General features: G+C 46.3%; 1 protein-coding gene across 1 annotated transcript in view; it reads right to left on the bottom strand.

The window, feature by feature from the left end:
- Positions 1–254: 254 nt before the first annotated feature.
- Positions 255–15929, bottom strand: part of DOCK5 (dedicator of cytokinesis 5) — an 86130-nt gene continuing 70455 nt past the window's right edge. The window contains exons 46-52 of the mRNA XM_056508723.1: positions 12981–13064; positions 12475–12612; positions 10601–10767; positions 9245–9422; positions 5040–5175; positions 3631–3728; positions 255–517 (exon numbers count right to left, since the gene is read on the bottom strand). Coding sequence (XP_056364698.1) covers positions 416–517; positions 3631–3728; positions 5040–5175; positions 9245–9422; positions 10601–10767; positions 12475–12612; positions 12981–13064 — 903 coding nt within the window. The 3' untranslated portion in view covers positions 255–415. The remainder of the gene's footprint in view (positions 518–3630; positions 3729–5039; positions 5176–9244; positions 9423–10600; positions 10768–12474; positions 12613–12980; positions 13065–15929) is intronic.

A 15929-nucleotide genomic window follows, 5' to 3' on the forward strand; every position in this document is an offset into this window, starting at 1 on the left:
CCTGGTACCAGTCCAGCCCTGGCAAAAGTGCAGCTCCTGTCACCTCAAACACTCACAGCAGGGATTTTTTCCACCCTGTTAAAAAGCACAAGATGAGATCTTGTACCAAACCAAGCACAAGCTGAGCAGAGAGCCTGGCCCAGGCAGGAAACAGCACTGCCCTGCAGTGACCCCAGCACTGAGAACAGCCCCAGTTCCACTGGGGAGGAGCTGCTGGGATTGCAGCAAACTGGGGACACAAGGAGAGAGAAGAATTCCAGGAGGGAGATGTCTGGATTAGTGTGCACAGACAGAGGGGAGGGAACCCAGTCCCAAAGTTTTTGGGTTTTTTTGTGGCATTTCCCAGGAGAACTGCACGAGAAGTGGTGGAATCAGGGATATCACCAGGCTGCCTGGAAATCAAGACCCCAAATCCTCATTGCAGCCCCTGCTCCGAGGACACCACGCTGGATTTCCTGGTTTTTGGGGGTGGAGGGGGAGGTTTGGCCTCTCGTCTGCTGGGCAGCGGTGGAGCAACCTGAGGAGATGGAAACACACAGAAAAATTAATTGCTGGCAAGGGGAAGGAGTTTTGCTTCACCAAATGAGAAACCCAAAAGGTGCTGATGGTTCTTTCAGGAGGAAACCTTGGAGTTCAGCCTCAGCTCCACGTGATGGGGCAGACAAGGACACATCCCCAGGAAACAACAGAAGCTGAAATGTTTTAGTTGTTAAAGTAAGCCCAGGATAGATTTAATTGATTCTGACCTGCAGCCCAACTTCAGCATTTATCCCTCCTTTTGGGGATCACTAAAACAGCAACAAACCCATTTCCTTCCAGCTTTCAAAATTCAGGTTTTTTTTTTCTCCTGCTGGCTGGATGAGCTGCACCAAAAGGATGGAAGATGTGTTCAAATCAGAAGGGCAAAACTTAACAGCCTGAAATGGGTTCTAATTAAATAACCACATCCTGCCTGCTTCAGAGGGCTTGGAGGGTGTTTGTGGTTTTTGCAGAAAAATGCACCAAGGGGGGATTTTTCAAGTTCTCTCTGCCTGTTTTAAGGGGCATCCTGCAAATAAATGAGATGGGAAAGGCCAGGAGAGTGAGGAGTTTGAGCCAAAACTCAACATTTCAGGACTGTTTTCACCAAAGGAAGATAGACCCAACTTTACAACAGCAAAATAAAAAAAAAAACCCTTCAGAAAATCCTTCACAACCTCATTTTGCAGCCCTGTGAATCCTTTCTGTGAATCCTTTCCTGTGAATCCTTTCCCTCTGGCTGCCAGCCAGGGGAGATGCTGCAGGCCAGGACAAGGCAGTAATTAGTTTCCCTACAAGACTCCAGGGAAGGAGGATTTTTCATTAATCCTCTTGATCCATAACTCCCACAGCATCCCTGGAGCTGGGATCTCTCCACTTCCAGCCAAATGAAGGGCAAAGAAGAAAAAACTTCCTCCTCATCCCACATTTCAAGGCTTTATTCCAGTGTCAGAACACAGAATTAAGTGATGAGCTGTTCTCTTCTCTTCCTGTGCTGCTGAAGTCGTTAAGTGTGATCACTCTTCAAATTCTTTTTGGACAAATCCCAGTTTATCTCACTCAGGTACTCCCAAATCCTCTCCATAAACTGAAGGAATCCCTCCCTTTCAATGGCAAAATTCCTGACAGGTTTTGGGAAGGCACCATCCCTCCCACAGTCACAGAAGGATCCTTGCTTTGCTCCCCACTGGTAAGGAACAAGCCTGGCACCACCAGCACCTTCATTTCAGGGCAGGTGGAACAATCCTGACACAATATTTGCATGTCAGGGATTGCAGACAGCCTGGAGACACCGAGAACAGGTGTCTGTGCCTGTGTGTGAAATAAAAAAAGTAAAAACAGCTCCACACAACATCCCTGGCTGCTGTTATTAGAAACTATATAAACTGCTGGCATGAACACATCCCAACACCATGAAGTCCCACCTCTGTCCTGTGTAGCACATTGTCTTGGGTTGTGATAAAGGATGTGGCCAGAAATGTGAATTCTGTCCCCATCTGTTAAACCAGCTGGGCAGTGACCCTGATCTCCATGGGAGATATCTCCTGTTAATGGGCCATCTTTAAACCAGCTGGGCAATCATCTTTATCTTCCCACAGCCCATCCTCCCTCCAGGAGATATCTCCTGTTAATGGCCAGTGAGTCCCAGGGCATGACTGATAAAATTCCATCATCCCACTGGGAGATGCTCCAGCCAGGGGAGGAGCCAAAAATTTCCTACCCAGATAAAAACTGAGATTTGGAACAGCAGAGCAGCCTTTTCCACTGGATTCCAGAGGAAAACCAGAGCCTTCCACATCATCCCTGGAGCTTCAGAGGAAACTGCACCTTCTCCAGGAGCACTGCTCCAGCTGAACCACATCTGCCCCTGCAGGAGGATGCAGCCACCATTGAATGGGACTGTGCCAACACCCTGACTGACTGACGGGTGTCAGCTTGGATTCTGACTCTGGCAGGGTTGGGATTGTTCTGTGTAATACTGCATTTCTATTTTAATTTTCCTAGTAAAGAACTGTTATTCCTATTCCCATATCTTTGCCTGAGAGCCCCTTAATTTCAAAATTATAATAATTTGGATTTAGGGGGTTTACATTCTCCATTTCAAACAGAAGCTTCTGCCTTTATTGGCAGACACCTGTCCTCCAAACCAGGACACACGTCCACAATGGTCACTCAGAGGTCACTCAGAGGTCACTCAGTGGTCACTCAGAGCTCTCAATAAACACTGAATTTAGGGTGACCCTAATCCTAACCCTCCACCAACTGATCCACTCCCAGTTTGCTCCCAGTTGGATCCCAGTCAAGGCAGTCCCTGATTCTGCTCACCTGTCCCTGTCCTGGGATTTGGGCTCATCTTGAGGTTCCCAGTTGGAAAAAAAATGGGAATTTTGGGTGTAAAAAGTGGAGTTGTCGCTGGAAAAATTGAAATTTGGGCTGGAAAATTGAAATGGGTGGAAGAAAATGGGAGATTTCTGGTAGGAAAGGGGGTTTGGGTGGGAAAAGTTGGATTTGGGGTGAAAAAAGGAGATTTTGGGTGGGAAAAGAAGGATTTTGAATGGGGAGAGTGGGATTTATCCTGGAAAAATGAGTGACACAGCACTGAAAAAAGACACAGTTTGATTTTCTTACAAGAAAAAGGAATTGAAACAAAGTGCAGGATTTAAATACAGGCTTTTAAAATTCACTAATAAATGTAAAATCAGATTCTGCCAAGCTTAGAAGGAGACACTGGAGACATCTGAAAATTGTGATTTTCTGCCCACACTTCTTTTCCAGCCCAAATTATTTCACTGTTTAGGCTGATCATGCTTTTGAAACTTTTGCTGCTGCTGTGTTTTTTGTATCTCTTCCCACCCCTCCACACCTTTTTCCTGACCAAGAACAACACAACTCCCACCTGGAAAAAAAAGATTTATCAAGGCATTGCACTCCACTGCCTTCTCCTGAAGCAAAAAAAAAAAAAAAAGAAATTTTTTTTCCTTCTTTTGTGGTTTCAGGGAGTGAAGCAGTGAAATGATGAGACAGGTTTCAAGAAGAACCACTCTAAGAGCAGCTTGGAAAATTCCACTGCTCCAAAGCTCTCCAAAATTCCATCAGCCCCCATTTCCTCACCTCCACTGAGTTCCTGGGCGTGCTGCTCTCGTAGGGTTTGCTCTTGGGTGGAGGAGGGGGTGGCGTGGCCAATCCATCAGCCTGCAAGGAGGGGAAGCCTGGAAAAAAAAAGAGAGAAGAAATAACAAACAAAAAAAAGGAAAAAATGAGGAAAAAACTCCAAAAAATAAGAAAAAAAATTTGAAAAAATAAGAAAAATAATTGAAAATAAGAAAATAATGTAACAAAATAAGAAAAAAAAAAAAAAAACCAAGAGCAAAAAAGAACAAATTAAAAAGATGGAAAAGGAACAGGAAATTGTGTTGCACACGGATTTTAAGGGAAATTTCCTGTGCTTTCCATCTGTGAGCAGCTCCCTGCTGAAGCTGCCTGGATGTTTTGGGTCCCAGCTGGGTCCCCCTCCAGTTCCCAATGCCCTGAGGGGTTTCCCCTTCCCCAAAACGCTCTGAGCTGCCCCAGAGAGCAGCAAACTGCTCAAATCAGCACATCTGGAGTGTTCCAGGGCTCACTTTGATTTTAACTCCACCTGATGGAGGAGATAAAACCCAAACTTCAGAAGGATTCCAGCAATTAAACCGCTTGCTAAGAGAGAAGTTTCACATTCCTTTCACAGATCTTCCTTCACTGAGTTCCTAAATTTATTTCTTGTTGTCTTTCCAACTCACCCCCTCCCCAGGATAATAAATAAATAAATAAATAAATAAATAAATAAATAAATAAATAAATAAATAAATATTAGTAATAAATATAAATACTAAATACCAAATAAATATAAATATAAATATAAATATAAATATAAATATAAATATAAATATAAATATAAATATAAATATAAATATAAATATAAATATAAATATAAATACTGGTAAGTATTTGTTTTGTTTTTATCCTCTCATGACAATTTTATGCAGGTTTAGATCATTATCTGCCCTGGATTCTGAGTTGATACCCACACAGAGACAGCCAGGTCCTACCCAGGAACTTCTGCTCCTCTCAAAAAGGAGCAGTAAATTGAGAAATGCAGCAGCCAGGGATTTCTAGGGGTGAACTGCCCAAAGATTTTTATTTTTACCTTAAGCCACATTTAAATATTGCTGCAGAATTAACTACAGAACTTCCTGAATATACAAAAAATACCATTTTTTTTTCTTCCTTTTTCTTTTCCAGGAGCAGATTATTGTGCTGTTTTACATTCAGCATATTTTTGAAATCTCTGAAACTGGGGTTCAGTTGAACTGGGGTTCAATTCCCATTGTTTGTGCTCTAAATGAAATATCACTGACCACCAGTAACATTTCAAAATGCGTTTCCATGGAATAAATCCTGACTTTTTAAGATTTCCAACAACTGATACAACTCAGAGCAGCTCCTCCCTCCCTCCCCCAGGATATTCCAGCAGCAGGACTTACTGTGGGTCCGGGGGGTTTTGGGGGTGATGGGGGGGGGGCTGCAGGTGGATTGCTGCAGCGAGGGGCTCTGCAGCAGGGTCAGCCTGGTGTCTCCCAACTGCAGACTCTTGGGCCTCTGAGCCTTCCCTGCTGGGCCCTGGGGACAGACACAGAACCTGCAGGTGAGCATGGACAGGGAACTGAGGGATGTCACAAATCCTGCAGGTGAGCATGGACAGGTCACTGAGAACTGTCACACACCCTGCAGGTGAGCATGGACAGGTAACAGAGGGATGTCACAAATCCTGCAGGTGAGTGTGGACAGGTAAGTGAGAGCTGTGAGCACAGACAGGTAAGTGAGAACTGTCACAAATCCTGCAGGTGAGCAGGGACAGGTAACTGAGGGATGTCACAAATCCTGCAGGTGAGCACAGACCAGTAACAGAGGGATGTCACAAATCCTGCAGGTGAGCATGGACAGGTAACTGAGAACTGTCACAACCCCTGCAGGTGAGCATGGACAGGTAACTGAGGGATGTCACAAAACCTGCAGGTGAGCATGGACAGGTAACTGAGGGATGTCACAAAACCTGCAGGTGAGCATGGACAGGTAACTGAGGGATGTCACACACCCTGCAGGTGAGCATGGACAGGTCACTGAGAACTGTCACACACCCTGCAGGTGAGCATGGACAGGTAAATGAGGGATGTCACAAATCCTGCAGGTGAGTGTGGACAGGTAAATGAGGGATGCCACAAAATCTGCAGGTGAGCATGGACAGGTGAGAACTGTCACACACCCTGCAGGTGAGCATGGACAGGTAAGTGAGAACTGTCACAAATCCTGCAGGTGAGCATGGACAGGTCACTGAGGGATGTCACAAATCCTGCAGGTGAGCACGGACAGGTAAGTGAGAACTGTCACACACCCTGCAGGTGAGCACAGACAGGTAACAGAGGGATGTCACAAATCCTGCAGGTGAGTGTGGACAGGTAAGTGAGAGCTGTGAGCATGGACAGGTAAGTGAGAACTGTCACAAATCCTGCAGGTGAGCATGGACAGGTCACTGAGGGATGTCACAAAACCTGCAGGTGAGCAGGGAGAGGTAACTGAGAACTGTCACAAATCCTGCAGGTGAGCACGGACAGGTAAGTGAGAACTGTCACACACCCTGCAGGTGAGCACAGACAGGTAACAGAGGGATGTCACAAATCCTGCAGGTGAGTGTGGACAGGTAAGTGAGAGCTGTGAGCATGGACAGGTAACTGAGAACTGTCACAAATCCTGCAGGTGAGCAGGGACAGGTAACAGAGAGCTGTGAGCACAGACCAGTAACAGAGGGATGTCACAAAACCTGCAGGTGAGCAGGGACAGGTCACTGAGGGATGTCACAAATCCTGCAGGTGAGCACAGACAGGTAAGTGAGAACTGTCACAAATCCTGCAGGTGAGCACGGACAGGTCACTGAGAGCTGTGAGCACAGACAGGTAACAGAGGGATGTCACAAAATCTGCAGGTGAGCATGGACAGGTCACTGAGAACTATCACAAAACCTGCAGGTGAGCACAGCCAGGTCACTGAGAGCTGTTACAATGACACAAACACCCAGAATGAGCTGTGAGCACACACAGGTCACTGAGGGATCTCACAAACCCTGCAGGTGAGCACAGACAGGTAATTCAGAGCTGTGAGCACTCACAGGTCACTCAGAGCTGTGAGCACACCCAGGTAATTCAGAGCTCTCACAGTGACACAAACTCAGAAAAGAGCTGTGAGCACACACAGGTCACTCAGAGCTGTCACAAACCCTTCAGGTGAGCACAGCCAGATCACTCAGAGCTGTGAGCACAGCCAGAAAACTCAGCTCTCACAGTGACACAAATACCCAGAAGAGAAAGGTGAGCCAGGTCACTCAGAGCTGTGAGCACAACCAGGTCACTGAGAGCTGTGAGAGAGGTGAGCACACCAGGATAATTCAGTTCTTACAGTGACACAAACACCTAGAACAGAAAGGTGAGCACAGCCAGGTCACTCAGAGCTGTCACAAACCCTGCAGGTGAGCACAGCCAGGTCACTCAGAGCTCTGAGCACACCCAGGTCACTCAGAGCTCTCACACTGACACAAACACCTAGAATGTCAGAGGTGAAAGGAGTGAAAGCCCTGCCCTGGCTTGTCCAAGGCACCTCTTTGCCCCCAGGTCACAGCTGAGCTTCCCCTGGCACTTCCTGAGCAGCATAAACTGCTTTCAACGGCCTTAGGGTGTTAATTCAGAAGGGAAGATGCCACACTGGAAAAGTGCTGCAGTTCTGTGAATAAACTTTGGAGGGAGGTGAGGGTGAAGGATTTCCAAGAAATAAAGAAAAATGAAATTCTGGGTGCAGGTCAGGGCTGCTGGTATCCTGAGAAATGAGTCTATTTTAGGCTTTACAGAGCAAAAAATTCTTTGCATTTGGGAATCTGCATCCAGCTCCTTCCTTTGTGCTTCTCACTCAAACCATGAGGCCACCTCAGTGTGTCCCCAAAAGTCCAGTAAATGAATATTGGGTCCCTTTTAAATATTAATTTAAATATTAATTCATTAATTAATTCAGAGCAGGCTGGCACTTGAACACATAATTAAACTCTTTTTCAGAGGTCAATTCCCCTTCCCCTTCAGGATTTCTCTCTGCACAGAAGGGACCACACACTGCTGGATATAAAACACACAGAGCCCAGGCAGTTTGTGCTTCCCTCTGGTTTTCCAGCTCCCAGAAACTCAGTCCAGAGCTGCAGAAAATCCCTCTGTCCAACTCCTGTGCTCACTGTGGGGCCATGCAGCAGAGCAGCCATAAAAGCAGCTTTTCCTCAGTGTCCTGAGGCAGGACTGGAAGCCTGCACTGCTCCTTCCCTTCAGAGATTTTGAGTTTTTCATCCAACAGCAATTCCAGGGGCAGAGGGCCAGGCCTCCTGCAGCTCCAGCATCCACAGCCCCAATTTTCCTGGGCTGGAAATGCTGTCAGCACCAATGACAGCAGCCTGGAAGCACAGAGCCCCTTCTCAGAAACACCCTGCAGCCTCCAAGGGCTGGCAGCATCCCTCAGACCTGAGCAGAATTCCTGGAGATGGATCAGCATTACCTGGCCCTGCCAGACTCAGCTGGGAGCTTGGGAAAGGGAAATACAGGAATTTGTGTTTCCTTGCTATGGTGAAAAATGAGCCTGGGTTAAATCAGATTAGCAGCCAAATCCAGTGAGATTAGGAGCACTGAAATACCCAGTGCTGAAATACCAAATTCTCTCAGCCTGGGGGTGTAACACAATTTTTATGTCCATCAGGTCAATATTCCAGGTGTAACACTGTTTTTAAATCCATCAGGACAATATCCCAGGGGTAACACAGTTTTTATGCCCATTAGGACAATATTCCAGGGATGACACAGTTTTAAGTCCATCAGGACAACATCCCAGGGTGTAACACAGTTTTTAAATCCATCAGGACAATATCCCAGTGTGTTACAGTCTTTATATCCATCAGGACAATATTCCAGGTGTAACACAGTTTTTACACACATCAGGACAATATCCCAGAGTGTTACACAGTTTTAAAATCCATCAGGACAATATCCAGGAGTGTAACACAGTTTTTAAATCCATCAGGACAATATTCCAGGGATGACACAGTTTTTACACCCATCAGGACAATATCCCAGGGGTGACACAGTTTTTAAATCCATCAGGACAATATCTCAGGTGTAACACGACTTTAACACCCATTGGGACAATATCCCAGGTGTAACACAGTTTTTACACCCATTAGGACAATATCCCAGGGGTGACACAGTTTTTACACCCATTGGGACAATATCCCAGGTGTAACACAGTTTTTACACCCATCAGGACAATATCCCAGGGGTGACACAGTTTTTACACCCATTGGGACAATATCCCAGGTGTAACACAGTTTTTTTTCTCTAAAACACCCAGGGTTTGCCCAGCACCTCCCTGAGCCACCAGTGCCTCCTGCTCCCAGCCTGGAGCTCCAGCCAAGCTGCACTTGGGCCTGTGACACCAATTTTCCAGATGGAATAAAAAAGAATGACTCAGATGACCGAGGCTTTTTGGTATTTGAACCCCTCCCAGTGTTTAATGAAGCTGCCCCTGCCCAGCACAGCTGAGAGCAATGGAAACACTCAGCTCCTGCTGTGCCTTTTATTATTGCTGTCATTATTATGATGAGTTTTTTTACCATTTTGGAAGTCAGTTCTGTTTCTGGCTCCTTCTCCACAATAACCTGAGACTTGCTAATGCTCCACTCCTTCCTCTTGAGTTTGCTAATCCTGTTGTCACCATCATCTTTCACGGGCAGCTCCTCATTCCTGGAAGATGTGGATATTCTCCTCTCCAAGAGAGGCTCCAGGGTAGATCTGTGGTCCAAAAGAGTGAGAAAAACATGAAACACGAGTCCATCAGCCATGGAAAGGGCTGTTTGTTAAAAAGCTGTGATCTCTCTGTTTGTGTAAGGGATTATTGTGAAGAAGTGAGGCAGGACCGTGGATTTCTCAGTGGGATTTGTGCTGTTACCCCTGGAATTCTGAGCACTTTGTGGTTTTTGTCCAAGGTAAAGCGTGTTCAGCTTGCAGCTCATGCTCAGCCATGGACAAACCACCTAACTCTGGAAAGTCACTGCACTGACAAGGGACAGCAGAGAATGTCCCCAGCTGTGGCAGCTCCTTTCCAGGCTGTGTGTTCTCCTCTTGGTGAATAAAATAAACCAATTTGTGGGGCCTCACACCCCGTTTTCCTGGGAATCAGAGGCACCTGGAATGCACTGGGGATAACTGGGCCTCCAGAGGCAGCAGCTGGGGCTTCAATACCCACAATAATGGTTTAATACAATGGTTTTGAAATTAAATAGGGAAAGTAAATTTGAGCCTTAAAAATCGAGCTTATAGAGAAATATGTTTTTTTTCTAATATATATAAAGGAAATTTTGGCTTGAATTAAATTTTACAGTTCAAATGATGGTCCTAGAAGTGGTCCTGTTTTGTGGTCCTTCATGAAGCATTTAATTGATAATTTGAGAAATGTAAACCAGAAATTTATTACAATTTGGTTTGACAGGAAAGCTAAAATAACAGTGATAAATTTGTGAGGCATAAAGGGAAGGGAAGGGAAGGGAAGGGAAGGGAAGGGAAGGGAAGGGAAGGGAAGGGAAGGGAAGGGAAGGGAAGGGAAGGGAAGGTAACGTGAAGACACCAGTCAGGCGATGGAAGGGAAGGGAAGGGAAGGGAAGGGAAGGGAAGGGAAGGGAAGGGAAGGGAAGGGAAGGGAAGGGAAGGGAAGGGAAGGGAAGGGAAGGGAAGGGAAGGGAAGGGGAGAGGAGAGAAAAGAGAAGAGAAGAGAAGAGAAGAGAAGAGAAGAGAAGAGAAGAGAAGAGAAGAGAAGAGAAGAGAAGAGAAGAGAAGAGAAGAGAAGAGAAGAGAAGAGAAGAGAAGAGAAGAGAAGAGAAAAGAGAAGAGCCACACCCCTACATCAATTTCCCCAGAATAAACCTTGATTTTCAGAGCAGCTGACGCTGCCTGAGGCACACTCAGTCACTGACCCGTCCGAGCCCGGCCTGGAGGGAGCGCTGTCGGACGAGGTGGACGAGGTGGAGGCCACGGAGGAGGCCACGGAGGTGACCGAGAGCCTCCTGAGGGTGGAGGACATGATGTAGGGCAGCACCACCGAGCCCGACCTGCTGGGCTTCCTCTCAGTCAGCGCTGGGGGCTGGGGGACACAGCTCTGTTAGAAACCACCCACACCATCGGCTGGGTCAGCCAATAAAGCCACTTACTCATTCCTTGGTAAGTGTGAAATATTACAGAGTGTTTGTGCATTATGGAAACACACCATGGGATCAGTATAAACAGGAATAGTGAACTTAAAGTAATACATGGATGTGAGACAAAGGAAAATACAATGATTTCATTGTATTTGTTTCAATCACTTTGCTGTGAATTGCTGCCTTTTGCTGTTAGGTATTTTTTCTCTTTTTTTTTTGCCACTATAATTATGAATTATATCCACTTTTTATGTATAAGGGAAACAGGGACTTGTGTGAACATGACCAGCCTTGTTACTGCTGTTACCTGCTGTTAGAAGCCTTTTCATGTTTGTATAAGCCTGCATTTTCCTTATACATAAAAAGTGGAGATAATTCACAATTAGAGTGGCAACAACAAAAAAAAAAAAAAAAAAAAAAAAAAAAAATACGTAACAGCAAAAGCCAGCAATTCACAGCAGAGTGATTGAAATAAATATAATGAAATAATTATATTTTCCTTTGTCTCACGTCCATGGTTTACTTTAAGTTCACTATTCCTGTTTATATTTATCCCATGGTGTATTTCCATAATGCACAAATCACTGTGTAACAGCTCACAGCCCTGAGAGAGCAGGAGATGTGCAGCTGGCAGAGAGTGAGGGCTCTGCACAGGGACCTGGACAGGCTTCATGGGCTCAATCCAAGGACAGGAGGGTCCTGCAGGTTGGGGACAGGGGATGGACACAAAAGGACCTGATGCTCTGTCCATATGGGAACTCCTCCATCTCTGACCCAGGGAAGGCCAGAGAGAGGGAAGGGAATCACAGCAGTTGGCGCCCAACGTGGGGCTGCCCTGTGATCCACTGGAATCACAGCACCCTGGAGGTGTCACCTGGAGGTGACACTCAGTGACAAGGTGGGGGTTGGGCACAGCTTGGACTCGATGGTCTCAAAGCTCTTTCCCAACCCTGACAATTCTGGGATTCTGCGACACCACCTCAAACTCACCCATGGGTGGAAAAAGGGAGAATTAGGCTCCCTCTGGAGTGAAACACTAATCTTAGAAAATTATAATTTTAGTTACCTTGCTGAAAATAATTAAAAGTTAGAAGTTAGAAGGGAGTAGTTATCTGAAACTTAAATAATTGGTTGTCTGTCATTTTATGTTTGCTCAGCTGTGCTTACAATGGGAAAAGATGAAACTAGTGACCAGACCCAAAGGAACATAGACAATGCAACCAGAAACCCATTCTTTGGAAAATTGGACTAACCCTAGAAATCATTTGTATTGGCATTGATAAAAAGGGTTGAGAGTTTAGGGTGAGGAAGACTCGCCTTACTTCCTCCTTTTCAGACCCCTCCCCACAAAAACGACCCCAGACTTAATTTAAGAAGTCAATCAATGCTTAATAGCAATTCAAGCTAATTACCACAGGAAGTGAGGAATGGGAGGGGCTGTAATTATGAGTATGTATTTGTTTGAATCCTTTGCCAATAAACAGACTCTGTGATCACCTGTGATTTTGCAGCGTGTATTAGAGGATTACCTCACAATAAACATTCACTTCCTAACTTTAAATTGTTACAGAGCCTTTGGTCTGTCACAGTTAGACCAATACTCTTATTTTGGTAAATCAGGAGCAAAACATGGATAAACCAGGTTCCCTCACCAGAGTTATGACCCCGTACTGCTTCTCCACCTTCCTCCTGAGCTCCCTGAAGCAGGACGTGAGGCGCTCGTGCAGCGGCTTCAGCTGCTCCGTCAGCTTCTCGCCGTGGATCCGGATCCCCTCTGCCAGGAGAGGCATCTGAGGAGGAGCAGAATGAGCTGCAGGAGCACAAACCAGCCCTCCTGCTCCCCAGAGTGTGAGCTGCACTGCTCAGATATAAAGGATTTAAATCATTGTGGTTTGGGAAAATAAACAGTGACACAGCGAGGGAGCTCAGTTCTCACTCAGAGCCGGTGACACCGAGGGGACTTTGGTGTTGAACAAACACCAACATTTTCCCCAAATCCCAGCTGGATGGGATTTGCAGCAACCTGGGATGGTGGGAGGTGTCCCTGCCCATGGAATGGTGGCACTGGATGGGATTTAGGGTCCCTTCCACCCAAACCATTCCAAGATTCCCTGATTCCCTCTTCCCCACTCCCCCCAGCCCTTGCCCAATTCCACACCTGGATAGCAATTTGTTGCTTGAGCAGCTCGATTTTGTCTTGATCTTCAGGATGCTCTTGGAGGTATTTCTCTGTGAAGAAGGCCTGGAAAGCACAGAAAGAAGGTGACACAGACACACTTTAATTCCTTTAAAAGCAACTCACTGCTGTTATTTCTCGTATTAAACCCAAATTTTGCTGGCACCAAACTGAGGGACAAAGAACCAAGGTTATTTGTTGGGAAAAGGGAAGAAAACCCACTTTTTTATTTAAAAAAAATTACATTTTTTTTCCAGTGAAAAAGTTACTGTATCAGAAGGTTTTCCTCTGTCCTGATCCCCTTCTCACAAACCAGCACTAAAATCTGAGTAACTGAGATTCCATCACTTCTACTTCTCACTTAAATATGAGTGGCAGACCCAAAACCTCAAATTCTGACTTCACCTCTTTATTTTTCAGCAGTGAGTGTCCCACAGCCCACAAGGACACCCAAAGCTGCCCCAAGGACAGCAAAGCAGCTCCTGCTGCAATTCCCTTGATTTCAGCCCTTAAATCCCTGCTTTTCACCTGGGGCTGGCTACAAAGACCCAGCAGATATAATTGTGCCAATTCCCATTATGTATCCCATTGAAATGGATCTCAATTCCTGGTCAGAATATTTTTTCTTTTTTTTTATTGCTAGATAAACCCCCTAATAAGTTTTTCATTTGCATCTCTGAGCTCTTTCAGCCTCTGAAAATATTTTTTTTACTTCTGTAAAACTGGACTGTGGTACAAGTTTATAGGGTTGGGGGTTTGATCCTCCAGGATGGAAGTGAGCCTGGGAAAGGGCTCTGGGTTAGTCCCAGAGGATTTTCCTTGAAAGTGCTTAATTATTTCAAGAGGAAAGATGTTAAAAACCCAGCTTTGGTTTTTGGCTAAAGTGAAACAATTAAAACTCAGGTTTTAGCCTCCCACAAAAGCCAAATGTTCTGCACTGATCTGCAGCTGAAATAGGAAAATATGAACCAGAAATGAGTATTTCCAGATGTGGGTGCAGAGACTTTGTGTTTTCTAGTTTTAACTGCTTTCCCACTTTCGTAACTCTAAACTTGATGTCAACCTTAATTCATAAAGTGGGAGGATTCAAGGCCAAATCCAGCCTTGGGAAAGCATCCAAACTCCTCTGGAATCAGATTTAGACCCAGAACAAGCAGCCCCTCTCCCAATTAACGTGTGCCCCTCATTTCACGGGACTGGGACACAGCTGAGGAGAATTAAATCTGTTTTACCACATTCCACCCGGTTTGTGGAAACAAGCAGAGCATTTTGTGCTGGGAATTTCATCATTAGGTGGAGGGAACCAACAGCATGAGTTAAACACCACAAAAAAGAACAACCTACACTGCTCAAGTGAAGTCAGCTGAGTAAACCTGTACAGGAAATGCTGCTTTTTTTCTCGAATTATTTGCTCTGTTGCAAGACTCAAAGACACAGAAGCTGCTGGCAAGAGAAAACCTCTTTTGTTTTTTAATTTCCAATCTACAGGGGAGAAATGCCAGGTTTTGGCTTTTCTCTGTTACCTGGGCTGCCCACAAGGCAGGAGCAGGTTCTTACCACACAATCACAGAATCACCAGGTTGGAAGAGATTTCCAAGATCACTGAGTCCAACCCAGCCCTAACTCCTTAACTAACCCACAGTACCCAGTGCCACATCCAGGCTTTATTTAAACACACCCAGGGATGGTGACTCCAACCTTCCATTACTTTGTTATTCTTTCTGTGAAAAACGTTTTTCTAATATTCAACTTATTTTTCCCTTGGCACAGCTTGAGGCTGTGTCCTGTGTTTCTGTCAGTGCTGCCTGGAGAAGGAGACCAACCCCACTGAGCACAGCCACCTTTCAGGAGCTGTGAGAGTGATCAGGTCACCCCTGAGTCTCCTTTTCTCCAGGATGAACACCCCCAGCTCCCTCAGCTGCTCCTCACAGGTTTGTGCTCCAAGCCCCTCACCAGCCTCGTTGCCTCCTCTGGTCAAGCATCTCAATGTCCTCCCTGAACTGAGGGGACAGAACTGACCTCACCTGTGCCAGGCACAGGGCAAGAATGACCTCCCTGCTCCTGCTGGCCACACCATCCCTGATCCAGGCCAGGTTCCAGTGGCCTTTGGCCACCAGGGCACGCTGCTGGCTCATGTCCACCCTGCTGTCCATCAGGTCCCTCCCTGGCTGGGCACTGTCCAGCCACACCATCCCCAGGCTGGAGCACTGCAGGGGTCACTGTGGCCACAATGCAGGACTCTGATTTCTCCCACTGCAAAGGAGGCCCAGAACAGCTGGATCCTCCTCTGGCCCTGAGAGCCCTGAATGTGAGCTCTGACCTCAGTGCCAGTGCAAACCTCTGCTCCTTGTCCTTTCCTGCTCCTGTCTGAGCTCTGCACACACAGACCCAGCAGGGCCGTGCCTGGGACAGCTGGAAATGGAACTGGAATTGGAACTGAGAATGGAATTGGGCATGGAACTGAGAATGGAATTGGGCATGGAGCTGAGAATGGAATTGGATGTGGAGCTGGGCATGGAACTGGGCAGGGAGCTGAGAATGGAACTGAGCAAGGAGCTGAGAATGGAATTGGGCATGGAAGTGAGCATGGAACTGAGAATGGAACTGGGCATGGAGGTGAGAATGGAGCTGAGAATGGACTGGACATGGAACTGAGAATGGAACTGGATGTGGAACTGAGAATGGAACTGGACATGGAGCTGGACATGGAACTGGACATGGAGCTGGACATGGAACTGGACAGGGAACAGGTTGTGGAAGTGAGAATGGAACTGGACAAGGGACTGGGCATGGAACTGAGAATGGAACTGGGCAAGGAGCTGAGAATGAAGCTGAGAATGGACTGGACACGGAACTGAGAATGGAACTAGGCAGGGAGCTGAGACTGGAACTGGATATGGAAGTGAGCCTGGAACTGAGCATGGAACTAAA

The sequence above is a fragment of the Oenanthe melanoleuca genome, chromosome 22 (assembly GCF_029582105.1).
Source record: "Oenanthe melanoleuca isolate GR-GAL-2019-014 chromosome 22, OMel1.0, whole genome shotgun sequence".
Classification (NCBI taxonomy): domain Eukaryota; kingdom Metazoa; phylum Chordata; class Aves; order Passeriformes; family Muscicapidae; genus Oenanthe; species Oenanthe melanoleuca.